Here is a 27,254-nt window from a genome sequence, read left to right as displayed (position 1 = left end):
TCAGTCTTGTCCCCATTCTTTGGGATCCCTGGAGACTGTAGTCCGCCAGGCTCCTCTGTGCACGGAATTCTCCAGGCAAAAATACTGGCGTGGGTAGCCATTCCCTTCTCCAGGGGATCGTCCCAGTCAAGGGATCCAACCCGGGTCTCCTGCATCGCAGGCAAATTCTTTACCATCAGGGCCATCACTGAAAAAACTCTATGAGGTTTTCAACTTTTCCTAGACACGGAAGGGTTTAAGAGCATCCGCTATTACCACAATCTCAATCACAAACCTGAGAAATTACCAGCATAGTGAATTTCCATTGCCTCTCCATTCTGTGCTATTGCTAGAGGGAATTCACTCAGGATAGAATTCTTTTCCAAAAGCAAGATGCAACAACTCTCTGGTCCAAGGACAAGTTACACTTCAACCACAACCTTCCCCAAGACCGATACCGAGGTGGCAACTAGAGCCTCGGCGGCAGGACTCAAAAGGTCATCCCCATTGCCTCGCACGCTCAGATTCTGACCCCAATTTCCACCTTCCAGGCCTTTTGCCCCAGAGCGTTCTCAACGGAATGCTCAGTTCGGGGGCGGGGGAGGGCGGTCCATCCTGGGGGAGGCAGCCCTTTGGTGTTAGCGAGCGACACCCTGGCTGGGTAGATGTCGGAGTGGGGCCAAGAGGAGGAGAGCTCTGGGGTCCCTGCCAGGTCTGGAGTTCGGAAAGCTTAGGCCACAGAGAGCACCGCCGGCCCGGTGCAGATTCCAAGGACAGCCCGGAGAGGCGTCCTCGCTGCGCGCCGCAGCAGCCACCGGAGAGGTTCGGGAGCTCAGGGCAGGCTCACGTCCACTGGCGGGGCGGGGCGGGGTAGGAGGCGGCCGCAGGTGAAGCCCCTGTGCTGGGGGCTAGCACACAATGGGCCGGAGCTCACTGCCGGGCGCGCAGCCAATGCGCCGCCGCACCACGTGGGCCGCAAAGCGCGCCGGGGCCACCAGAGGCCCGTCGGCCCAGGCCGGGCGCGGCGCGGCGTACGTGCGCGCACGCGCGCGTGCGTGCGTACGATTTGCGATCAGGCGGCGCGGCGGACAGCCCAAGCAGCGGGGCGGGGGGAGTTATATTGCGGGGTCCTTCCTCGCTCACCCTGGTTCCTCTCGGAGCGGAGACGGCAAATGGCGGACTTCGATACCTACGACGATCGGGCCTACAGCAGCTTCGGCGGCGGCAGGGGGTAAGGCGGGCGTGCGCGGGCCCCGGCCGGGTGCGGGAGGCGGGCGGGAGTCGGAGGTGGCGGGGTGGGGGGGGTGGGGGTGGCCCCTGGGCGGCGGCCTTCCCGCGCTCACACCAGGGGCGGCGAGCCGTAGGGGCCCGGCTGGGCCGGCGGAGGCCTCGTAGAGGCGCCTAGAGGACCGGGGCCTGGAAATGGCGCGCTCGGGGAGGGTGCGGCGGCGGTTAGGCTCCCAGGGGCTTGCTCGCGGGACAGACTCCTCCTTGTGTCTCCGCCGCCGCCCGCGACGTGTCTTTCCTCTTACTCGGCCGCGGGGCAGGGCTGCCGCGGCGCTGAGGGCCCGGGACGACGGGCTCCCGCTTCCAGCCCCATCCCCCAGGACGGCAGGACCAGCGCGGGGCTCTGCTGCAGAGCGGGGGTGGGGGCCCCCTGCCTGCCCGGCTCCAGCCCCGGTCCCGGCCGCGGCTTCCTGTTGTCAGCCCGCGCTGCAAGTGTGCTGGGCCCATTTGGCCATGAGACCAGCGGGTTGGGTCGGGTCGGAAGGCCGAGAGAGAGGTGATTCCCTTCCGTTTTCGGGTGAGGCTGGGATTTGGCAGCTGGAGCCTAAGAAGACCAACCAAAACAAACACACACCGTAGCGTTTTCCTTTTATCCTTCCTTAGATCAGAGTGACTTACTGACAAGTGCTACGTGCTTACTGGCAGATAAATGCTATGACCTGGAGAAGGAATCGCATTTAGCTTCGTTCTGATTATGGCCATACACAGACTCTATGTGCATCTTGTTTAAAAGAAAAATCCTTGTCTAGTGAATTAAAAGCTTCTGGTGTTCAATTCCACGGACCCGCTCTGCATTTTTTTATTTTTTTTTACACGAGTAACCTCATACAGAATTTAGAAGATAGGCTATGAACATCTTGCTATTTGTCAAGGGCACACTTTGCCTTTGTGTGATTTGCAGAAAGGATTACTTTCCCAGGAAAACACCACAATAGTACCTAACTGAGGTGTCCAGTCTCCTGAGCTTCAATCCCAAAAGTATCTTTGTTTGGTGAAGAATGACCTTTTAATACCTCGGTTTGGGAATGGCTCAAATAAAAGCTTGTTTGGTTGCGTGATTGCACCAAGTATCATTCGTGACTGTAGAACATGGAAGTTGGGGGAGGTGGAGCCACCTGTTATTTCAAAGGATACTTTATTTGCTAATAAAAAAGAAATAGATGTTGGATTACATGTACAATTACTGCCTTTGGGGTAGGTTTCTAGACATCAAATTTTGTAGTTAAGTCATCTTGAAATTTTAATAACCAGTTTTTTTTTTTCCTCCTAGTTTCAAAAAACATTTGGAAGTACCCAGGAAAACACTTAAACGGTAGTTCAGATTAAGACAGATCCAAGGAATTTTAGTTGGTTTGGGACTACAATGTTAGTCGCATTATAGAAGACCTGGGTTTTTTTTTTTTTTTTAATTCTCGATTTTTACAAATTTACCAGATGTTCTGGTGACTTGAGGTGTTTGAGTTAGTCTTCCTGTGTGTATCAAGTTTTGATATTTGGACTGCCTTGAATAACAAGTTGATCAAAAGTAAAATTCTCATTTAAGATGCTGTTTATCAGAATATCAGAAAAGACAAAAGACAGTGTTAACCATTTGCCCAGATGCACTCCAAAAACTGATATGAGAGAGTTGTAGTTGGCACAATACATTTCTTAAGCTTTTTAACAAAAAGTCCTTTTGCTATTAAGCACCTTCTACAAATGACCTTGGAATTTTCCACTTGACTTCATCTAAATATAAAAGACATAGGAGATACTGCTCAGGTAGCTAAGAAGTAGTTTTAAAAAACCTGTTGGTGAATTTGTGTGTTCTAGGCCGTGTCTGGAGTGGGTCCAGAAACTTCACAGAGGACCAGACATGTAGTGGTGTGATCTGTGCCAAAACTTTGTTGTTCCAAATGGTTAATGTTAATTTCATCAGGTCAGAAGTTGTCAGTTATTGGGATCTTTGAAATTTAACAAAATGACAGGATCAGATGATCTTCAGTGATCGAGTTATGTTCACATCAGTAGTTGTCTCAGGGCTTCCCAAGTGGCTCAGCGGTGAAGAATCTGCCTGCCAATGCAGGAGCCACAGGTTCCATCCCTAGGTTCAGAAGATCCCCAGGTGAAGAAAACGGCAACCCACTCCGATACTCTTGCCTGGAAAATTCCATGGACAGAGGAGCCTGACGGGCTACAGTCCTTGGGGTCGCAAAGAGTCAGACACGACTGAGCATGCATGCACAGTACACATCTCGGTGCTGTTTCTGTTGGGATACAGTGCTTAACCATTATAGATGATCTCCCCTATGGAATGGTCCTGTGTTGTTTCATGCTTCTTTCTTTCTTTTTTTTTAATGCTCCACCTTTTTTTTTTTTTTTTTTTTTTGGCTTCACCCTGTGTCATGTGGATCTTTGTAGTTCTTCTACCAGGTATCAAACTCATGCTTCCTGCAGTGGGAGCACAGTCTTAACCACTGGACTGCCTGGGAAGTCTGTGTTTGGCACTTTTGTAAAGCACCTTGTCTCTAGTCTGGGCTTCCCTGATAGCTCAGTTGGTAAAGAATTCGCTTGCAATGCAGGAGACCCTGGTTCTATTCCTTGGTTGGAAAGATCCGCTGGAGAAGAGATAGGCTCCCCACTCCAGGATTTTTGGGCTTCCTTTAATGGCTCAGCTGGTAAAGAATCTGCCTGCAGTGTGGGAGACCTGGGTTTGATCCCTGGGTTGGGAAGATCCCCTGGAAAAGGAAAATGCTACCCACTCCAGTATTCTGGCCTAGAGAATTCCATGGACTGTATAGTCTGTGGAGTCACAAAGAGTTGGACACAACTGAGCGACTTTCACTCACTCACTTCTCTCTCATAAAACACCTTAGATAGGATGTCTTAACTCTATAATCAACTTGGGTCACAGGTGGAAGGGGTGGCAGGTTTGTCAAAATCTAAAAACTTGGGTTTTAATAATTATTATACATTCCCTGTAAGTTTATTTTGTAGTTGTATGTAATAACCAGTACAGTTGTCAGGAAGCAATGTTGAACAACTATTTTATTTCCCCAGCCTCTAAAGGCATGTTCCCAGCAGCAGAGGGGAGAACCAGAGACTGCATTGTTGCTCAGAAATCGAGTCAAAACAAAATTCCAAATTATCAGTTGATTGTACCAGATCTTGAGTGTATTTTTGTTTTGCACTTTGCTAACTTATCTTTCTGAGATTCTGATTTTTCATTTGCCTTTGGCAATAAAGTGCCATTGACACTGATTTTACATTTCTAACTACAAAAGGTGTTTTGAGTGCTGAACCAAAAAAGAGCATCAATCCTGAGAATTAGATTAGAACTTAGAATTAGCAAGAATTAATATTGCTGGAATGGTACCTGCTGAAAATGAATTAGACTACAAAGCTAAATATTCTTTATTAAGTTCCAGTGGGGAGAGGTTAGAATTCTGATCTTTGAGTCTTATAGGACTTAAGCTTGGCGTCTGTGTCTAAATGTCTAAGTTTATTTTAAGTCTTATAATGCAGAAGAAAGTGTATGAAAGCTAACCAGTTTCACTGACAACAGGATCTGTAAAGGTGTTGAAAGGCATATTGTAAAAACGTATCAAATGGCAAATTGTTTAGGTTTATTGTCATCCTTCTGTCCCCTCCTTAGTCTCCCAGTGCTTGATTCCAAATCATTGTTCTCTTCAAATACTTGATTTTACCAAGAGGTCTTTGAGATGTCAGAGATGTTCAGGCAGAAGCCATGGCACTAGAATGAGTCAGACAAGAGCTTAAGTGTTCTCTCAGCTATGTATTTAGCTGTGTGATCTAGACAAATTCCTTAACCTCTCTAAGCCTCATTTTCCCCACATATAAGATAGAAACTCCTCTGTAGGGCTGTTGGAATATTGAGATGTTAAACTGCAGCACAATATCTGGAACATAAGTGCTTGATAATTGGTAGCTGTTGATTTATAATTTTTTAATTCTTAAAATATTTCCTTTGGAGTTAGTAAGAATGGGGAAATTCCTATTGAGAGTTAGCTGGAGTGAGTTATTGTTTTCCTGGGTATATTTCTAAAGCCAATTAAGGGAATGCTGTTCATTTTATAGGCATAAAACATAATAAGCATATATAATAAGTATCATAAATTAGTATCAAGTAATTCGTTCTCATACATTATTGGTTTGTAACAGTTCATGCTTGGACTATTAAAATGCTTCTGAGATTTCTTTAAAAAAAAAAAATTCTTATGTACTTTTAAAATTTATATTTCTATCTGAAATTACCCTTAGTGTTCTAGGAAGACTTCACACAGAATCAAGAGATCTTCCCAGAAACTTGGAACATACAAAGCAGAATGTTTGGCTGAGGGAGGCGGGGCATGGGGGAGTCAGCCCTGAATCAGATCCAGCTTCCCCTAGTAACAGAAGAGTGTTGGGCAGGAGACCATGCCTGCCTCTTTGCCTTTCCATCATTTGTACAGGTGGTTAGATTTGCACACTCAGGGCACAAGTGACCAGCTGATTTTGATTGCACTTAATAGCTGTAATGTCTAAGTTGTGTTTGTGAATCATTGAGCATCCTTGGATTTTTTAAGTTTGCCAACCATATCATAGTTTTTTTTTAATGTTTTTAAAAGGACCCTCTGGATGTGTTCAAGTATACTGATACTCTGTTGAAAACATGGCACCTCCATAGGGTAGATGGAGCTGGTGATCCCCTTTGCTCCACACACTATTCTTATATAATTGAAATAATCAGTTGCATTTTTGGAGGGAGCCCCATAATTTTTTTTGGCCAAGCCCCAGAGCCTGTGGGATTGTAGTTCTCTGACCAGTAGTTGACCCTGGGCCCTCGGAAGTGAAGGCACAGAGTCATAATCAATGGACCACCAGGGAATTCCCTGGAACCTTTTTAATATCTAGCTTAGTAGAAGACAGCTGGTTTCTCATAGCTGTTTCTGTATTCACTCTTAAGGTAGGTTGCTTGACATTCATGAAGAAACTCCAGCCTTAAACAGATAAACAGTTGGAAGTGGGAGGATTGTTTTAATGGCCTTTTTGGATAGTTGTAGGTACTCTTAATTTTTAACTACCAAAAGTTGCCAGGTGGTAATTTCCTTAAAGGTTAATTGTAACAATAAACATCTCTTACGTCAAAATCCATATAGATTTGTCTTATATTTTGAGTGTATCTTTTACCTGTGCATTTTTTTGGTAACGTGATATATTGGTCCTTTGGAAAATACCAGTTCACTGAGTTATGCAGAGCTTCCGAAAGTTGACATATTTCACTATACAGTAACAAAAATCATGTTCATTAATGTCACCATCAGTTTCATCAGAGAAATTTCAGGAATTGGGAGACTGTCAAGTGTATATTGATAGATACAGGTTTTCTAAAATTCTGGGTTTTGCTTGGAAGCCTGCATTTTGTCATTGGCAGCAAATCCTGAAAGGGACAAGACTCGCTTCATTTACATGAAAGTGTCTGCCTGACACCCAAGTCTGGACCACAGTTGGTTAGTTCTTTCAGGTTAAAGTGTTGTTCCATGAAATGAATAGCTGGTTCAGCTTGTAACTCACTCCCAGGAGTGCTTTTCCTCAAGCTAACCACATACTTCTCTAAGCAGCAGTGCCTCATTGCCATTTGGTAACAGGATATTTTAAAAGTGGGTCAGTATTTAATAAAGTTAATCATTTTGACCACTTCATCAAAAAACATTCTTTGCTAAAGATGGCTTTTTATTTTTTGTCTGCACCACTCCCTTGTGGGATCTTAACTTAGTTCTCCGACCAGGGTTTGAACCCAGGCCCTTGGAAGTGAAAGCATGGAGTCCTAACCAACCACTGGACTGCCAGGGAATTCCTCCCTCCCTTTTTCCCCCACTATTTTTTAATTTAAATATTAAAAAAAAATTTTTACAATACTGTGTTGGTTTCCGCCATACAACAGTGCAAATCAGCACATTTACACATACCCCTCCTCCCTCTCCCCTCCCCCATCCCCTTCCCCCACCGTCACAGAGCGCTGGACAGGGCTCCCTGGCTACACGGCGACCTCTGACCAGCTCTGTCCTATGCCTGACAGTGTGCGTATGTTGATGCTTCTCCATTCGTCCCACACCCTCCCTTCCCTGTGTCTGTGTCCACAAGTTCCATTCTCTACATCCGAGTCTATTACTTCCTGCAGATAGGTTGTGGTACACACATACGGTGGAATAGTGTTCACTGGTTAAAAGAGAACATGTTTGAGTCAATTCTAGTGAAGTGGATGAACCTAGAGCCTGTTACACACAGTGAAGTCAGAAAGAGGAAAACAAATATAGTATATTAATGCATATATATGGACTCTAGACAAATGGTATTTAATGAACTGATTTCTTTTTTTAAATACTGCAAGTGCATGAGTAATGATGCAGTTTGGTGCCCCTGTCTGGATTTACGTGATGGCCAGTGGCAAGATCAGTGGAGGTCTCTGCACTCTGACTTAACAGGACTACTGCAGCTGGTTAGCCCACAGAACTAAATGGAAGAAAGGTTAAATGGAAGAAAGGTTTGCCTCTGGGGAGACAGAGCCAGAACCAAATAAAGGATGCTTTAATGTTCTTTTAGAGGCCATCTGAAAATCTAAATGAGTACCCATCTTGGTGAAAGAGGTTACTTGCAATCCTAAAGTAGTTGGCAGGCTTGTGGCTTCATTCCTTCTACCCTGATAAGTAGTAGATACTGTTGCAGTTTTGGAGATCAAGCAGTGAACAAGAGTTCCTGCCTCAGAAGGTTGCATTGCTTTTTGTTATCTTCCAGATGTGACTGAATTAGGAAGCTCCCATTCACAGCTGAGAGAGCTCCTTGAAATAGGACTCCTTGAAGAACTCACCCCAGACCCCCACTGCCCCCCACACCCCCCCCAGTGTTCATCAGAAACTTGGAGAGGCTTTCTTGCACATCCTGTAGTAATGACAGTTGTCAGGCTAAACGGATTTAATTTTGAGTGCTAACCGAAGGCCTTGGGAAATCCATACACTTAGAGGATGATCTACTTGGGAGTGCAGTGTCTTCAATCGGTCCATGGGCTTGTTTTTTAAAACCTAAGCTAAAACTGAAATGTAATATGACATCTTGGATGGGATCCTGGGATGTGAAAATGACAGACAGTAGGTGAAAGCTAAGAAAACCTGAAGAAACTGAACTTCAGTTAGTAATGTATTGATGTTGGTTCAGTGATTATAACCAGTGTGTCTTACTAATGTAAGACGTTAATAGGTAAGGGGGCTGGCAAGAAGTTAATGAAATAAGGGTCTGACTTTTGACAGCCCTACCTTTTTTGCTTATTTTCTCAAAAAGAAGTAAATTACACATTTTGACCTTTCTTTGAATGCTCAGAGGATTTTGTCTGTGTTGCTTCCTTGCATTTTATTCTCAGAAAGGCAGTCTTACTGGGATTTTATATAGGATTGAGGAAGAGTGCCTCATGCCACATGATATATGCTACTAAGTGTTTGTGGGTGGCACATGAAAGACCAAAGCTATTGCTCAGCCCTCCTGGGGCTAACTCAGTTATCACCTAGAAGTGCTAGAGGCAGAGAGCGCTGGATGTTCCAGTTACCCAAGAGGTTAGTACACCAGGCCATGGCACCTTGTTACTGGTCTTTAAAAAAATGACAGCAACAATACCTAAATTCTGTGTAGTTGCTTTTTGTTTGTTTTTGGCTGTGCTGCGTCGTCACTGCTGCTCCTAGACTTTCTCTCATTGTGGCGAGTGGGGGCTACTCTCCAGTTGCAGTCGGTGAGCTTCTCGTCGCAGTGGCTTCTCTGGTTGTGGAGCGCAGGCTCTGGGACATGTGGACTCGGGAGTTGTGGCTCGTCTTAGTTGCTCCACCGCATATGGAATCTTCTCGGACCAGGGATCGGACCCGTGTCCCCTGTGTTGATTGACACGCAGATTCCTGTCCATGCCCTACCAGGGAAGTCCTGTATAGTTTCTGATTGACTTAGAAGTCTTTGTAAAATTCTTCCCCACAAATAACAGCATGTGTCCTTCGTTATTTATTATCTTACATACTTTGGGAGCAAATCTTGAGTGCTTAGTTTTATTTCATCCACTTACTGATTTGTAATCCCTGTCCTAATACTCTCTTCTCTTCTTTTTTCTTACAGTCACCTTTCCTCCAGTCTCCTCTCACTCCTGTTTATCTTCGCTTACTCACATTATCATGTTGAGTTCAGTGTTTTGTCTGCTGTCTGGAAAACAGAGTTCAAGTGCCTTTTGCTCCACCCTGCAGAGATGGTGCTCATTACTGTCTCCTGAATTTTCTGTCATCTTTTACTTGGGATGTGATTTCTTCTTTGTAGATACCTGGACCCCCTTAGCTGAATTATCAGCTCCTTGCGAGTAGGAACTGAGTCTTAGGTTTGTGCCCTTAATATGGTGCTCTGTATTAAATAGACATTCAGATGCTTTGTTGACTTGACTTGAGTAAAGAAATGTGATCTGTCTGTAGGATTTTGGTCACACCTTGAGTTGAAAGTTGGCTTTCTGAAATGACTGAGGATGTACTTATTACTTTAAAACCTACACACACACACACACACACACACTTTTATCAATAGGCTGTCACACACACACACACACACTCTCTCTCTTTCTCTCTCTCTCTCTCTCTCTCTCTCTCTCTCTCTCTCTCTCTCTCTCTCTCTCTCCAATAGGCTGTCCCTGCTGACAGCAGGCGTGAGTGGGCAGGACCCTTGCTCCAGGTGACGGGCCTGGGAGCGCGGCACAGACCCTCAGCTCTGTCTGGCTCCGAGTCCCCGCTCCGCCTGTCTGTTGCCTGTTTACAGCCACAGCTGCTGGTCAGCCTGCTTCTGCACGAGCAGCGTATCCTGCAGGGTGTTTAGTCTACCCATAACACTTTAGAATTGTTATTCAACTTTTATAAAGCAGTCAGTCTTGTGAAGTATTTTTATGGTCAGTCTCAAGCTCCTCTATAACATAGAAATTGGAATATTTATAAAATAACAGATGCAAAAACCGAGGTACAGAGGTGATTTGGAAGAGGTCCTTCACCACACTAAGGTGCCAGATGAGTCTTCTGTGTTTTAACCTAAAGTGTCTCGTAAGAATTTTAGCTCAAAGACTTTCTGACATTTGACTTTTTATTTGGTTGGTTGATGACAGTGTGTATCATTTTATTACTTGCCTGCGTTTGCTCTGGGCTTTGTCTCAAGTTGCTGGCACGCTGTAGGCTGGTGGAGTGAGTACACTGACTTCTGCCTGTGCGGCTCCAGCCCCAGTGCGCCGGAGTGTCTTCACTGAACTAGTCAGTGAGAAGCTGAGAACCACTCAAGGCCTACAGAGCTGATGGCATCAGGTAGGGCAGTATTTAGGACTGCCTCTGTGATTTCTTGAGAAAATCTAGTGTTGAACCACTGGCAGTTGTGTGAGGCTAGGGTGAAACGAGAGAATTCCTGGGTCTGGGTTAGCTCTTTGCACAGCTCCTGCTTTTAAAGTCCTGCTTGCCTGAAGTGGGGCTCTGCAGTCTTGATCTTCCCATAGCCAGAACTGGCTTCTGATCATCCTGCATTCTTGCTAGCGCCCCCCAACTTCTCAGCACTCGCCTGGACCCCGATCCTTATCCAGCTCAGGTGGCTTTCTGCACTCGGTCAGAGGTCGGTTCAGTCTGTCTTTCCAGTCCTCTGTCCTGCACCCCACAGGAGTTCTCATGTGCCCTTTAAGCGAGCCTTTCTCCCTCCTGTTTTCTTGGTTCATTAAGTGTGCCCCTGCCAAATTCACCATTCCTTCATCCTCACCTTCTCGTTGGTTTTTTTTAAAAAGGTCATTTTAGCCCTTTGCCTTTTTTATGTACTTATCTACATATATACACAAGCATGTGTGTATGCACTTACAGTTATTTTTGTTTTATTTGTGCTACTCAGACATAAGCTACTTGAGGGCAAGGGGCTGTTTTCCACCAGGTATTATTTTAAGTGTTTTAAATTATAGTTGGTTCTCTGTTTTGACAGCTTTCCAAGTGTTTGTACCGTTTTTATACATTCAGTATCCAGTCCCAAGGAGTATCTTCCTGAAAATATTTTAGGTTTTATGGTTATTTAAATGCAAAATAAGCAACATTCACTTGTAAGTCTATTTTTCTCTTATCCTTAGGACAGAATGCAGGGTTTTCTATTAGGAGGTAGCAGTTCTGAGTTAATTAAACTTAAAAATACAGCCATCTAAGAATTATAGCCTGGTTCTTCTGCTTTAAAAAAAAAGTGTTGTCTTAAAGATATTATCAAACATTTGAGGTATCTGGAATTCATGTCAGGCAAGTTGAGGAATTTCTTTCATGATATTTCTAGCACTGTGTGAATTTTAAGAGTCAAGTTACTTTCCAAGACCTGGTATTAACAATATACCCTGCAGAAAGAAGGGAAGGTTGACTTTGGGCAGACCTTTGACTCATGTGAGGAGACTCATGTAAGTGTCTCTTAAAAGGAACACCTCCCTCTTTTAAATTTTTTTCCTCTAAACATTTTATTTTGAAATCTTTCAGGTCTCCAATAAAGTTGAAAGAACATGATACAATGGACAGCAGTAGATTCACAAGTTTCACAATTGTTTTGTCTTTATATACTCATGCATACACACATGACATTTGTGCCAAACCCTTTGAAAATAAATGGCTGTCCTGACACTTCATTCTTAAGTAATTTGTCTTCCTGAGAACAGAGGCATCCTGCTAACTGTAGTACCAATTATCACTCCTAAGAGATTTAATGCTGACAATATTTATACACACCAGTTTCAAATTTCTCCATATGCTTTTTCTTTTATGGCTGTTTGTTCTAGGATCCAAAGATCACACGTAGCACTGGTTGTCATTTCATTAGTCTCCCTGCCTTAAAAAAGTCTTCATAACTTTTATGCATTTGAAGAGTCTGTGCTCAAATAGAGGGCATGTCATTTGAATTTGTCCCATTACTGGAGATACTAAGTTCAGTTGCCTGTTCACGATGGTAACTGAGCCTTGCCTGAATCAGTCACTGCTGTGTTGGTGTGGTTTTCTAATTACATGATTCTTCCTGCATTTTTTAGCTGACATCATTATTAATGTAAAGAAGAGCTCCCCACCCTTTCATTAATTTTAGTAGACTAGTGTAGGTTCAGAGCAAAATTGAGCATATCCCCCCTGCCCTCACAGGGGCACAGCGTCCCCCACTGTTAACATCTGCATCACAGTAGTACATTTGTTCTAGTCAGTGAGCCTGCAGGGACAATGTCATCACCTGGTGTCCACAGTTTACATAGGGTTCACTCCTGACATCGTGCATGCCGCTCTGTGGGTTTTGGCAAATGTATAATGGCCCCATTTATTTTTAAGTTACCTGTAAAACATTGTAAATCTCAGGTTGTAGATGGCCGTGATGGTGGTCATTGTTACTCTACACATGTACACTGTGTCAAGCAGTGTATGCAGCACCATATGTATTTCTCAGTAACTCAGTGTCTATTTTAGTATTAATACAGTTTTCCAAATAAAGCCTAGAGAAACTGAGTAACTCCTCCAGGTTCTGTGGTGGGGTAAATATTGGTAGAGCTGGGACTTAAACCACTACCTCTGCACATTAGCAATGATGTGATGGAGTCAGGGTCCTGCCACTTGTAAGCTCTGTGAAAGGGAAAGTCACTCAGTCGTGTCCAACTCTTTGCGACCCCATAGACTGTAGCCTTCCAGGCTCATCTGTCCATGAGATTTTGCAGGCCAGAATACTAGAGTGAGTAGCGGTTCCCTTCTCCAGGGGATCTTCCCAACCCAGGGATCAAACCCAGGTCTCCCGCATTGCAGGCGGATTCTTTACTGACTGAGCCACCGTGGACAAGTAAACATCTCTTGTTTCAGCTGAGGACATGGCATTGAGGCTTAATTGCATTAGTCATATGCACATACATTTGAGGGCCCAGTGAGGTAGTGCATGGTGGAGTGGAGAGCATGTACGTACCTAGTACTTGTGCACAAAAATCTGTATGCGGGCATGTTGTCCATCATCAGACAATAGCAGGAGACGGCTTTTTTGTGAATGAGTTAAACTTCAGCTTCAGGACAGTAAGTTGGACAGTTCATTTCTGTACGTGTAGTAGTATTGGGCGTGAGGGAGGGCCTTAGCTTAGGTTCTGTTCTCCTATACTTTCTTAGGGAATAGGAGAACCCCTTTCTGTAGGAGGATGTTCTGTTTGGATTTGATTCTCTAGGGATATCTATGTTTACACATTCTGTATTTCTGGACATTTTTGTCATCCAAAAATAGGCATTTTTCCATAATGAATTTTGGAATACTCTGTCATTTCAGGATGATGTAGATGGGTTTATTTCACCAAGTTGGTGTGGCTGAGTGGGAGACATTGTCCTTGGCCCTCTGGGGCAAGAACGCACGGGCAGACTTGAATCCTGTCTGTTTTCCCCCTCCCAGGTCCCGTGGCAGTGCTGGAGGCCATGGTTCCCGCAGCCAGAAGGAGCTGCCCACAGAGCCCCCCTACACAGCATATGTAGGTAATCTACCTTTTAATACAGTTCAGGGCGACATAGACGCTATCTTTAAGGATCTCAGCATAAGGAGTGTACGGCTAGTCAGAGACAAAGACACAGACAAATTTAAAGGTGAGTTAAGGGGATTTTTACTACTATTGTAAGGGGGAGAGGGTCTAACGCAGAGGGCTCTAGTTATGAAAGTGTTTGGAACGTTTGCCTAGTCCAGGTAGTTGAAATAAACAGCCCTTTAACTCAGAGGCCTTCAGTTCTACGTGGCAGGGAGGGGAGGTATATATAACCTAGTTTGTAGAAAATGTGGCATATGCCGAAGTAAATCTGGAGTGTGCCTAGCCTGTGTAGCAATTGTGTCTCTGCCAGAGGAGGAGTTCCCAGGAATGAAATGAACAAATAGAACTCAGGACTTTTCAGGTGTACATCACCTTGGCTGACTCATGCATTTGGGGAGTAGTTTTCCTGTGATCTAGTTTATTATGAAGTCCAAAAAGTAACCTAGTACTTGTCACTGTACATCTGTGACTTCAGCGCATGTGTTTGGGGAAATGGTGGGGTCAAATTTCAGATAAAGTTAGTGTCTTTGGATCAGTCTCTTTAGGGCTCTTGAGCAGAGGAGGACTAAGAATGGGGAATCAAATGGTATTGGCGTCTAGCTGAGTGAAGGGAGGTGTGCCTGTATTGAAGCATATGATGCAGGGTACAAGGGCATGTGGTTTGCTTTATGGACCCAGAAGTGCATCCATGAGAAGCGCAGAGAGGCTGTGGGGGTTGGGGGCTGTGCAAGGAGCAGCAGTGCTGCTCGGCAGGGCGCTTCTGTATTTCTGTCGTTTTGAAAGCTCTCACCTAAGAGCCTGGACCCTTTTTATCGTAAGTGATCAAATAATGCAAAACAGTGTGTCCGTTAAGCTTGTAGAAGTAAGTCACACTGCGAGGAAGCGTTAAGAATTCAAATTTAAGGTACAAATATGTGGGTAAGTGGTCATTACCAAGGCATTTAGAATGCAGCTTCTCATTTGCTGTGGACATGACCATAAACATGATTCCCACTGGGTTTTCTTTCTGCGACTTTGTTAGCATTCAGCCTATTTGGGAACATTTTATCTGAGGGGAATGCAAATGTGGGGGTGAAGCCAGCCTCAGGGCCGAGCCAGTGGCAGCGAGTTTTAAGAGTTCGTCTCATGCAAGGGCATCTTCGGCAGCTCTAGTGTAGGCAAGTGTGAGCTCTAGAGTGACCAGGTGGCTGTTGCCTGTTTGAGTTTGGAAGTGGTTTTCTCAGTTCCTCTAAACATTGAATCCACTTGGGAAAGGCATGGATACAGAGGTGCGGTCCAAGTTGGGGACGGGGGACTCTCCAGCCATTCTTTGTGTAAGCAGATGGTGAACAGAAGTTAGGACCCAGGCTTTAGAAACGCTTGCCATCCTAGTGGGGTTTGAGGGTGAATTGTAATCATGTGGGAGCGGGAGGGGAGGCGGGTACTGCAGGTGCAGTGTGAGCGTAGGGGGCAGTCAGGAGGGGTGGGTCTTAACCCAGATTTCACCTGGGGGCAAGGAAGGGGCATGGGCCAGGCTGGGGCAAGTAGAAGGAAAGGCTGGTGCAGGGGTTTAAGTGGGGGGAGAGGGCGTGTGGTTTCCTCTGCCAGGAGTGTCCCGTTTACAGGCCTGTGTCAGAATCTAGCATCAAGGACTCGGATTGTCAGTAAAGCACCTAGACTAGCTGTCTTTAATTAATTAGCCTCCTGAAGAGGATACGCTTGTTGCTGAGGGTGTGTTTTTTAGCTTTGTAAAACAGATTTTAAACCAACTACCTGAGCAGTAAGTAAGAGGCACCTTCAGTGTAATATTATTCCTCCAAAGTATGTTTAGTATCCAGTTTGAAATCTGTGTCTTAAAGCTCCCGTTAGATGTATTCAAGTCATTCAGAAGTCAGAACTAACAGCTCTTCAATGATCCAAGCAAGGTTTTAATATTATGGTTAAAAGGTAAAGCTTTATAAAAGTAGCTACTATTTCAATACCTATTTGGTTAGGACTTTCTGATAGAATATAATTAAGAAGAAGGACTTCCAGGCAAATTCTGTTTATTAGAAAGTAAAATACGCGCTTTCAGGTTCTGCACGTCTGTGTCCATCTAGGCAACAAAAGCGGTCGTTGTGATGTAGGGAAGTGGTACAGACAGGATCCCGCTGCATCTCTAACCTAGAATTCCTGGAGGAAGTCAGGGTTTGTTTTCTCTTCCAGGATTCTGCTATGTAGAATTTGATGAAGTGGATTCCCTTAAGGAAGCCTTGACATATGATGGTGCAGTAAGTATATTCCGGTTTTCTTTGTGGTGTTAGTCGCTGGATTTTTTTCTTGCCAGTACTTACCATATTTTCCCTTGTTAGCTCTTGGGTGACCGGTCACTCCGTGTGGACATTGCAGAAGGCAGAAAACAAGACAAAGGCGGCTTCGGATTCAGGAAAGGTGGACCAGACGACAGAGGTGATTGGCTCTTCTCCAGCCGAACGTAAAAGTCGCTCTGTGCCCCTGGTTGCAAGTCTCTCAGGTCATAGCAGACCGCTTACCTCGTGGGTCTGACTCGGTGTTTGTGAGCTTCTGAAAACGTGTCAAACCTTAGAAAGAGTGAATGATGCTTCTGCAAGCCTGGGTTTTTTTGCTTCTTCCTTTTGGCAGCAAAAACTGTTTTAAAATTTCATTGAGCTTCCCATCACATGAGTTGTATTGAATGATCAACTTTAACTTTTTTGTGTATTCTCAGGAATGAGTGGCTCTTAAGAATCTCGTGGTGGATGGGATTCCTGGTCAATTCCAGTATCAGTATTTAGAGTGTCACCACTTACTCTTCTTGGTGACCTTGCTGCTGTTGTATGGTTCTTGTGAGGGGCTATTGCTTTAGATCCTCTCACAAAAGAAACTCCTGAAAAGCACCCAGGCACGCATTAAACCTCTGTTAGAGCTTCAGTGTTTTGGAGTAGGACTTGAAAGCTTCTACGTCGAGGCCAGGTTGAACTGATCCACCTTGTTTTGTTACCAGCATTTGTTACCTGCTGCTCTTACACATGCCTGTATCTCACGCTGAGTCTTTCTGCTTGGTGGGGTCTAGTGTGTACGGCACGGAAGAGTAGTGTTATTTCTAGAAGTAGTGTGGAGGTTCTAGAAGCTTACAGAAAGCCTCATACTGATGGTTCCTGGTGGCTCCCTCCTAGATAGTAAGAAGTAGTCCTACTGACCTCTTTGTTTCTTAAAGGTGGACCTAGTCCACTTGATAATTGCTTTTCTTAACTCACCGAAGCAGACCTATGGATACCTCCTTGTGTCGATTCAAGAGATCAGTTTGCATGCCAGGCTTTGAAGAGTTGCTGTCCTAAGTATTTCTCATCTCTCTCTCTCTCTTTTTTTTTTTTAATGATGAAAATAGTTGATATGTGGTCAAAATGTCCATTGTCACCATAAGGTAGAAAATGAAGAACAGGTCTGTTTTCTTTCCTATAAACTGGAGATTATCTCTGCACTGGCCACCTTGTAAGAGGAGAGCATTAGTGCCTCCCCCCAACCCTATCATCCCCCCCAGAACAGAACTCAGTAGAAGGTGACTGGTAAGTGTGGGAAGAATTGGTCTTGGGAGTCAATTTTCTTAAAGAATTTATTTCCAGTACTGCTTTAGTTAAACAGATGGCTACTTATCTCTCTTAGAAATAATAATTTAATTACCCCCAAGTCCTATAGCCAATCAGAAATGAGCTTATTCATAAAAGTACAGTATAATCCAGTAAACCTGTAATTTTATGTATAAGCTAGTCTCTGATTGAAAAATGCAGCAAACGTCATCTCAGAGCCACCTCACATGTAGTTAGTGGCTCGATGAGTGGTGGCCTCCCATCTGCCAGTTTTGCATTCCCTGGTACTGAGGAAATGCACAGTGAGCTCCCAGCTCTGGAGGTTACCAGAGGAACTAATGCCTTTCTACTGCTCGCTGAGCTTGGGGTTTTGTAACTGAAGCAAGACGTATAGTGAATGTAGCCAGAGACAGTACCTTACCAAACAGTGTAGACTATACTGTATTTTGGTGACAGTCTAAACCCAGCAGTGCCCGTGTGGTGAAGTATGTCCTGCGTAGGTTATTTGTATAGGTAGACCTCTTTTACTCTTTAATGATGTCTGTTTTTGACACATGCTCCTTGTTAAAAACAAGAAAAAAATTCAAGCAATACAAAAAATACGAAGAAGAAAGCAAATAAGGTCCTTGTCAACCAGAAATAGGCAGTATGTTAAACTAAACTTTGTAAAGAAAACTCAGAAGTTTCTCATGGATAGTGTGCCTCCTAGAAATCTGTCCTCAGACTTGATGAAAAGATGGTTGTTAATGTCAGACCATGCTTTTTCTCTCCCATTGCTCTTATCAGAAGAGGTTTTGAAATGAGGTGGTCACTTAATGTGAATGTTCGCTGGGTTGTTTTCTTCCCCCTGCTGTACTTTTTCTCGTGATCCTGGACGAAGTATTGATAGCAGTTGTGGTTATGTGCCTCGTCAGTGTGGATGTGAGCTGATTTATTTTATGCTAAACCCTGAAGTAAAAATTAATCTCATTAAAGGGGAATTTACTTTCATACTTAGTGAGGAAAGGTACACTTCACAGTTTAGTTTGGGGAAAATCTCAATTGTTTGAGTATTGACTAAGCTTGTTTAATGAATGGTGAATGCTCTGGTTGTCAAAAAAGATTTCATAAAAGAACTTTATACTTGATTATATGCGCTCAAATAGGTTTTCCCGCAGATCAGTGCTCCTGCTGGTCTAAGTCTTTTTACAGTTGTTTTCATTACTTGTATTGTTAAAAAGAAAAAAAATGGAATTGTTCAAACAAGTAGTCTCTGAACTGAGTTTCAGGTAGCTTGGTCAACTTACAGATTCCTTGCTATCTTTAAAGACCAAAAAAATAAAAACCTTACCTACTATTCAAGGTAGTTGATTCTCTATCTTCGCAATGTTGGGTTCTTGCAAACACCAAATTAGCAGATCCTGAGCCACTGTTCCTAGGGGAAATACTCGCCATAGTGAGGCCCAGTCTTGTGAGCCTTTGGTCATGTTTTTGTCAATCAGTCGATATATCGCCTTATTTAATACAGATGTAGTTGGTTGGTTAACGGTGAGATCACAGGCGCCAGCACTGTAACTCCTGCCTGAGAAAGGTTTCTCTAACAATGCATACCCAACTGTCTTGGTCTTCGGAGCACTAGGTGAAGAGCACAGAAGAGCAGAAAGGCCAGCGTTAAATAGGTTGTGAAGAGGGCGCTCGTTTGAGCAGAGTCAAGGCAGAGTGGGGTTGGCTTGTTGGTGATTCGATGGGGAATATGTGTGTCAGTGACAAGTCTTTCCCTGCTCTGTGCATGTCAGAAAGACAGCAGAAGGCCCCAAGTACTGATTTCAGGATTACAAATCCGTTTTAGTGAGTAGACAGATTTGCAAACATGAAATCTGTGAATAAGGGGGACTGACTAATGTATCAGAAGACTTGTTTCTCAAGTTCAGGATCCTTCTTCACGGATAAGTTCCTACAAAGCTTTGAGCAGTGACACCATCCTTGGAGTGAATAAAAGTAGTCACCTTCAGGAGCTTAAACAGAGGGGGCAAGCGCATTTGTTTAATCACCATCTTAAATTTCATTGAAAGCTAAAGATTGTACTGTTAAAAAAAGTTATCTTAAAACAATTTGCCCCCCCCCATGACTTTACTACAAAACAAATAAGGCTTAACGTTCTTAAAAGTCCATTGAGAAAATGCTTCTCACGCTGATGACAGTTGCAGCTTACGCTAATTTTACTTGTGTTGGTAATTATTTTAGTGGATGCACAAAGGATTGGGGGGAAAGCCCTTTGCAGCTGGAAGAGGTGTGAGTTGGATGTGTGTGTTTCCTGCTCTCTGACTCCCTCTTTGGGAAGGGAGTGGGCCTGATGACAGCTTTGTTTACACACGGGGGCTTTACTTTTAGAATGATCCACACCTGAATGGCAGCAGAAACTGGAAAAGGGGGAGTGGTCACCCAGAAGTGACTTCGTGTATTTATTTTGTCTTCACATCTAGCTTTGTGTGTGTGTGTGTGTGTGTGTGTGTGTGTGTGTGTGTGATTTTGCATTCTAAATTGTAACTTCTAAATTTCAGGTTTATCCTTTTTTTTTTTTTAGCTATAGATTATAATCAAAAACAATAAAAAGTGCTTTGAGGAGTTTTGTTTTAAGCCTTTTTAGGATATAGTCTTACTGGCTTTTCCTGCAAACTTATACAGCGTGTTTCATTTTTCTCTCCTAAGATTCTTTTTTTTAATCTTCTAAGATTCAAAAAGTCTGTTAGTGTTGAAATTGCCCAGCACTTCACATTTGAATCTGTTTTGAGTGCACTTGATTTCGGAAGAATTTCTGATGCTGGACAAACTAAATTTAAAATGGAGCGCAAACAGTTCACACAGCTGTATAACCAGCTTTGAGGTGGGAGTATAAAAAAGCCTTTGTGGTTCTCTTCCTTCCACAGGTTTCAGGGATGACTTCTTAGGAGGCCGGGGAGGGAGTCGCCCAGGTGACCGGCGAACAGGCCCCCCAATGGGAAGTCGTTTCAGAGATGGCCCTCCCCTTCGAGGGTCCAATATGGATTTCAGAGAGCCAACAGAAGGTATGAGGGTGAGGCGTAAACGGGCGGCAGGAGGGCGCCTTCTCAGGACGCCTTTGTAAACCACGCTGCGCTTCCTTCCCCAGAGGAAAGAGCACAGAGACCACGGCTCCAGCTTAAACCTCGAACAGTCGCAACGCCCCTCAATCAAGTAGCCAACCCCAACTCTGCCATCTTCGGGGGAGCCAGGCCCAGAGAGGAAGTCGTTCACAAGGAGCAAGAATGAGCTTGCAGTGGGGAGGGAATGGGGTGTGGGGGGCGCTCGAGCGAGACCACAGCCTGGCTAGCCCCCTGGACCGGCAGTCCTGCAGTTACCATTCCTGCGCCTGACCTTTGTCCTCCTTTCTTACAACGGAAACACAGAGCTTGTGAGTGCATGTCAGCCGTTAACAAGTGGTTTTTAGTACATTCTTGGCTTCGCTGTATCTACCTGGTGCCTGTTTTGTGCTTTTTTTTCCCCTGCCTCTCCTCCCCTTTTCCTTCTGTCCCTTCCCTTCTCGCCCCTTGTCTCCTTCCGGCACACCCGTTGCTCCAGAGGGACAGAGGCGGCCGCCGTGCGGGCGTCTCTGGGCTGAAGTGCTGCCTCATTTCTCTCCATTGCTTTCTCCTTTTACTTCCGCCACATCGGCCTTTTCCTTTGCGTTTTCTCAATGCTTCTCTTCTGACCTGCATGTCGAGTTCTGTATTGCTGTGGCTTCCAAGGAAGAAAGCAAGTCCCATGTTGGATAGCCCCTTGTTTTTAGTCAGCCGTGATCAACAGACAGCGTTTGGGACACCTTGCTTTCAAAACAAGGATAAAGTATCTGTTGATCTCTGCAGATTCCTTCCTATAACTATTTATAGGTAGTCCTGACTCCACTACCCGCTTCCCAGAGGGCTGTTCACGCGGAAGAGGCTCACATTTCAAACAGCAAAACCTGAGAGAATGATGCGAACTGTCGGTGGGGAGTGCACGTAGGAGATAGGCTGAGCGCCTTGCTGCACTCACGTGTTTTTATCACTCTGCCAGCACTGTGTCCAAGCTGGTCTCCCTCGGGCACCAGCCGTGTGAGAGGCCCTCTGTGGCTGGGTGTCGTGAACTGCTGTCTGGCTGCCTCTCCGCTGGGCACAGAGGTGCTTTGGGGGACCGCAGGGGGTGGCGCTGTGCTGGGCTTGACTCTGTGGATGCGGCTTCTTCTCGGACCCCCAGTGTGTGTTTCACCCTCTGTGCTTACCTGTTCCCCAGTGTTCAGTCACAGTGGGATCCTGTGCTTCCCACCGTCCCTTAATTTTGGAATGAAAATGGGCCTAGAATCTGGCACTTTACTCTCTCGCGTGATGAGTTGAGGATTTGACTATGCAGAGCCGTCAGGTAACAGGGAGGTGGCCCAAGGCCGCCCGGCCGCAGCTTCAGGACGTTCGCTGCCACATGGAGTGTTCAGCGCTCACCCCGGGCCGGGCAGCTAGGCAGGAGCTTCTGAGCTCAGACACCTATGTGTGAACACATTTTTCAGCACCCGAGTCCCAGTTCATTCCACCAGGAGCAGTTCGGGCTTGGCTTAGAGCCCCGGAAGAGAGAGACCCTCACCAGCAAGACTGGAGGGCCGGGGCCGCCGGGCCTGGGCCGCGTGTTTAGGAAACCGCTCCTCGTTAGCTGCCACCCTCGGCTTCTCTCTATCCCCAGGTCTCAGCAATTCACAGAACTCTGCCTCCTGTCCTTCCTTCCACCTGTCATCTTTGCTTCTGAGATAAGAACCATTTGTGTAACACCAATACTTAACTAAAGAAAGACATGCATTATGTGGTTGTAATCAAACCTGATGCTTTCAGATGACCTACTTACATCTTCAATGTGGAAAAGATTAAGAACAAAAACAAATTCATCTAAACTTCTGGGCAATCTAGTTGACTTTTAAATGTAAGAATGGAATTCCAAACACTTAACACATTCAGCTATATGACAGAAAGTAAATCTATGGATATGGTATTTTGTGAATGATCTTTTAAATAAAAGAAAACCTTACGTAATATTTAATGCTTGTCTTTATTTTTTGAGTTGTGTTTTAGCTGCTTATAAAATTAACAGTTTTATATTTGGAAAGTCATGTCCAGATCTAGTAGGATGTCCTGTTCAGTGGGCAAAGCCTCTTGCTTTCAGAAGTTACAAGATTTGTGAACTTATTTAAGAAGCTTGTAATGATTAGAAATGGGATGCCAATCTTTCCCTTTTTTCCCCATAAAAATAATTTTTCTAACAAATCTCGCGTGGTATAGCCATAGGTTTTGGCTGGGTGATCCTTGGCGTGGCCCTCACGTGAGTGCTGGGTGCTGCTTACCGGCACGCAGACTGTGTGCTGAGGAGGCGCCGCTGTGTAGTCTGGTGGTTTCTGTGACCCAGTGGGCAAGGTGCAGGGCTGCGAGCTGCGTTTGGGAGAGGCCCGACTGCTGGGGAAGGTGCCGAACTGGCCTACCTTGCGGTTAGAGCCTGATTGCAACTTAAACCTGGAGAAATGAGCGGGGAGGGTGGGTGTGTTCCAGCAAGTGCCTGAGCAACTGTTGACGTCAGCTGCTCCCCGGCAAGAGGACTTGATGTCAGCTGGTGTTTTCGTTCAGAGGGAAGCAGAAGCATCCCTGGGGCTGAAAACCCTCTGCCCAGAGTTAAGCAAGTGGGACTTGGTCTCCTGGAGGGGTTTCCTGGGACTGGTGGCCAGAGGCTTGAAAACCAGCTCTCATGATGAGAAGCCTTCCCAAGGATTCTGTCTTCGCGGGCCCGTGGACCTCGGAAGGATCTTCTAGGTCTCCCAGTCGTTTACAGAGGTTTCTTGTGATTGAAATGAGCCTGCAGCTGGCTCTGCCTCCCCCAGATATGGCTGTAACGGCTGTGGTTGCTTCTCACAAACACCATTTTTAGAGGCCCTGGGGAAGCATTTTAGTACCTGTGTGGAAGGTATGTCTTTCCCCAAAATAAGCACCTGAATAAATAGGGTCAGTTTCACAAATATTTGTACTAACTGTGAATGTTCCACAGGTCGGTTTAGATGGATCGTTGACATCTGGTTTCTCTCTACTATTCTTGAACTGGCTTCAGAGAAACCAATTTTAGTAGAGTGCCAAGTGAGGCCCTTTTAATAAGGGGTTCAGGTTTCTAAGAATGGTCTTACCTCAGAGTCCATTTTGTCAAGTGGCCAAATTGTTTCTCCAGGTCCCAAGAGAGGACAAGTTTCCACAGCAGGCTTCCAGAAGCCTGAGTTTCCCATCCTGTCCCTAATATTCCTTCAGGGAGGTCCCAATGAGCTGGGAGCAGAAAGAGGGCAGTGGTCAGGAGGGCTGTATGTAAAAGGAAGGTGTTGAAGTTGTTACCTAGTGTTCCCTCAATTTGTGATTGCTGAGGATTAGCCTGGTTCTCTCCATGAAGGAAATTTTTTGGTAGAGATTAAGTCTAGAAGAAGAACTGATTTGCTTGAGTTTTGTAAAGCCACTCTGGCTTGAAACATGCTAGAAACAGCATTTTGCTGTCAGGAGATGGTGCGGTGCAACCTCTAGAGACTGTATGCCTGTTTTGTTTATTTTTAAAACAACCCTACTGTAATTAATCTCTTTTCACAAGTTGCACTTTGAGTACACTTTTGCTTCTCTTCAGTCTTCAAATTCCGAATGGCTGTTGAGGTCACGCGGGGTCACTCACACCATGACAGGGTTCACTGTGCAGGATGACCACCTCCCTGGGACCTGACGGGGCCCAGTGCTGTTCGCGGGGCTGCGCCGGCCCCAGAAGGATGGAGTCCGCGAACTGCTTCCGGCTCAGCTGCCGCGTGCTGTCTGCAAAGCGGGACGGCCTCACCAGGGCCGTCGGGGGAGACCGACAGATCTCGTCCCAAGCTTTCTGATGTCACTGATGACTCTCCTGGTTTTCCCCACCTTCCCTAAACAGTTTACTCAGCCTGTAGGGCAGTGGATCACCCTAGAAGGTTCCCCTGAGGGGAGGCTGGGCGGTCAGCGGGCTACTCTGGGCCCCTGGGCCTGGCCACTTCTGCCCTTATTGGTGAGGAGCTTTGCTCTGTCTTTTGCATTTTCTTGGCCAATCTAATACCATTGAGATATTTGAGTTACTTTTTTATTTGAGCAAGGCTAACTGGCTTAGAAACACATCTAGTACCTAAGACGTTTTCCTTTTGCAGTTTTTTGTCATGAGAATGAGCCAGAATAATGAAGACTGTTTATTATAACCTACAACTAATCTCTTCCCACATCTGTAACCACACTCTAACTGTAAAATATTAAAAATACGAACAAAAGCATGCTCCTTTGCAGTGGTGGGCTCTTTGGTTTTCAGTTCAGGAACTTAGAGAAAATGTTTCCTGTACCTGTTCACCATGGGACAGAAGGCAATAAAATCATTACTGGCCTGGAAACTTGTCTTTTCTAAGCGGGATAGGGAGGCAGGGAGATCAGAGATGCTTTCCAGGTCACCGAAGTGTTCTGTAAGTAGCACCAGGATTCCTTGGAATTGGTAGAAGTCTCTCACATGTATTATACTCTTGAAATACAGAATATGGCCACCACATTTAAAGTAAAAGTTTCAAAATATAAATGACGTTACAAACTAAAAACACACGAGGTGTAAGAAGATTTGCTGCAAATTGTCAAGAGAAAAAATGGGAAACAGCAACAGTGAACAGGCATTTCACAGAAGAGGAAATAAACAGTGCTCAGCCTCGTTAGCAGCCAAGGACCTGCAAATCAGGCCTACAAAGTACTATTTTATACCCATCCAAACAGCAAAGATCCAGACGCCTGACAGACGAGATGCTGGCAAGTTTGTGGGTCTTCACGTGTTAACAAATGAGAGTCGGTGAGTACAGCCACTGTGGGAATTAATTTGAAATGAGCATTAGCCTGAAAGTTGAGTGGTCCCACACTCTAGGCCTCTCCCAGAGATGCACCCAAGAGAAATAACAGCCACACAGCTGTGATAATTTTATACATTAAAAAAACCACTTTACAAACACCTATATACAGAATGGAAAACAAAGTCTTAACTATATATAGCACTGGGAACTATATTTATCCTATGATGAACCATAATGGAAAAGGATTTTTTTTTTAGGAAATGTGTATGTAAAGCTGAATCACTTTGCTGTACAACAGAAAGTTACACAACACAAGGTCAACTATACTTCAATTTTTAAAAAGTACTTTGAAGGCTAAAAAAAATACACATAGATGACAAAAACATCACTTAGTTGGGGGGGAGGCAGAAGAATGAAGGAATATTCCTGGTTCTGCTGGGTAGTGAGCTCATGACCGAAGATAAATGTCATGAATGCCTGGGCATGAGGGGGCAAGAGTGATTCTTGTTCGTATCATAAAGGTTGAGGGTGGCAGACAGCTTTATAGACAGACTCCAGGGGCTTCTAGAATGTTGTATATGCTGCTCAATATGCATGTATCTGAAGAAAATCCATCACTTCCCATCAACCTTTAAAGGATGTATGACCCCAGAAGATTCTCAGCATTAAAACTGTTGAGTTCTTAGAACTTAGCTTGCTTCTGTAACAAATGTACACACAACTGACATTCAGCTGTGAGTTGAAAACCCAGACAGTCCTGTTTGGAGTGATGAAAACTGAAAACAAGACAGTGGTGATGGTTATATGAAACTGAATAATTAATGTCTCTGAGTTGCCCACTTAGAAATGGTATGGTAAATTTTATGTTACATATATTTTGTCACAAAAAATAATACCAGAAACCATTGAATTGAAAGAAAAGAGGCGGGCACCTAGTATTTCTACAACTTGACACAAAATGTCTAATGGTGAAGAGGGGTTGAAATGCCTAGTTAAAAGCTTATCTAACTCACATCTGAATGATCTATAAATAAAATAGAACTTGGAGGAATTGGAGAATTGCCTAAAAAGGGGCAATGGATCCTCCTGGATTCAGGAGTGGATTCAGATTGAGTGGCTCCTCCTCCTCTTCAATTTCAAAAAGGGTCTTTGGGTTGACAGACCCTTGTTTTTATAGATGGAAAATGGGCTCAGAGAGGATCCTGGGTGCCACTGTGGACGGACCCTAAGACTTGGCTGGCAGTCAGCAGTCGACTCCACATCCTCCATGAATGAGAAGGCCCTTGACAGAAGCCAGCATGTGGAACAGAGCTCCATTCCCACTGGACATGTTGGACCTTCTGTCCATCCCTGCAGATACAGAAACCTGGGCAAGCACACAACCCAAGGTTGGACGGAAACCAACACAGACTTGTCCCAGCGGGTGAGGAGGGGTCAGGCAGGCAGTCCCAGCGAGCCCCTGAACTCATGAGTGATGAAAAGACAACAGGCTTTGGGGTTTGGGTTGAAATCCAGCTTAGCCTCTTGGCCTCCAGTCAGCTTGCATAAGAAAACGAAGGTCTTCCTGCAAGAGTTGCCAAGGGGCTTACACACAGCGCTGCCCCCACATGGAACGAGGGAGGCAGCCGCGGTTCTCAGCCGCAGGTCTGCGAGTCAGGCGAGGTTGGCTTTAGCCCTGCTTTACCCCCAATTGCAAGGGTAAGGGCAACCGGGGCTCCGGGCCCACGAGGTCTCCCAAGGGCCAGGTCCCCGCACCACCCTTCTCCCCCACAGGGTGGCAGCAGTGAGCACCCAGCCCTGGCGGTTCTGTTCTGCTTCCCACTGGGCCTCCCGGCAGCACTCCAGCATCACCTGGCTGGGCCGGACTGGGACCAGAAGAGAAAGCCCGTCCCAGCAGAGAGGGGCCCAGAGCTGAGGAGCTCAGGCTCTGAGATGCCAGACCGATGGGGGTTGGGGGGGGGGGGGGGGTTGAGGTGCGGCCCCCAGGGCTTCC

General features: G+C 45.2%; 1 protein-coding gene and 1 non-coding gene across 4 annotated transcripts; both read left to right on the top strand.

Moving 5' to 3' along the window:
• Positions 1-882: 882 nt before the first annotated feature.
• On the top strand, positions 883-22,439 carry EIF4H (eukaryotic translation initiation factor 4H). Of its 3 annotated transcripts, XM_020896852.2 has the most exons (6): positions 1,077-1,210; positions 13,702-13,889; positions 16,013-16,077; positions 16,159-16,255; positions 20,298-20,435; positions 20,519-22,439. In XM_020896852.2, exons 1-6 carry the CDS (start codon positions 1,152-1,154, stop codon positions 20,656-20,658), a joined length of 687 nt encoding a protein of 228 aa, XP_020752511.1. In that variant the 5' UTR covers positions 1,077-1,151; the 3' UTR covers positions 20,659-22,439. The 3 variants fall into 3 exon arrangements, with proteins under 3 accessions (XP_070316313.1, XP_070316314.1, XP_020752511.1); XM_070460212.1 differs by lacking the exon at positions 13,702-13,889 and having other exon boundaries at positions 883-1,210; XM_070460213.1 differs by lacking the exons at positions 13,702-13,889; positions 16,013-16,077; positions 16,159-16,255 and having other exon boundaries at positions 883-1,210.
• LOC139032891 (small nucleolar RNA SNORA32) lies at positions 14,752-14,873 on the top strand. Its single transcript, XR_011485533.1, has one exon. It is a non-coding gene; the product is annotated as a small nucleolar RNA SNORA32 (small nucleolar RNA).
• Positions 22,440-27,254: the final 4,815 nt, after the last annotated feature.

Source organism: Odocoileus virginianus, chromosome 33 (assembly GCF_023699985.2).
Source record: "Odocoileus virginianus isolate 20LAN1187 ecotype Illinois chromosome 33, Ovbor_1.2, whole genome shotgun sequence".
Lineage (NCBI taxonomy): Eukaryota > Metazoa > Chordata > Mammalia > Artiodactyla > Cervidae > Odocoileus > Odocoileus virginianus.
Note: the sequence above shows the minus strand (reverse complement) of the source record. Positions and strands in the feature narration are given on the sequence as shown.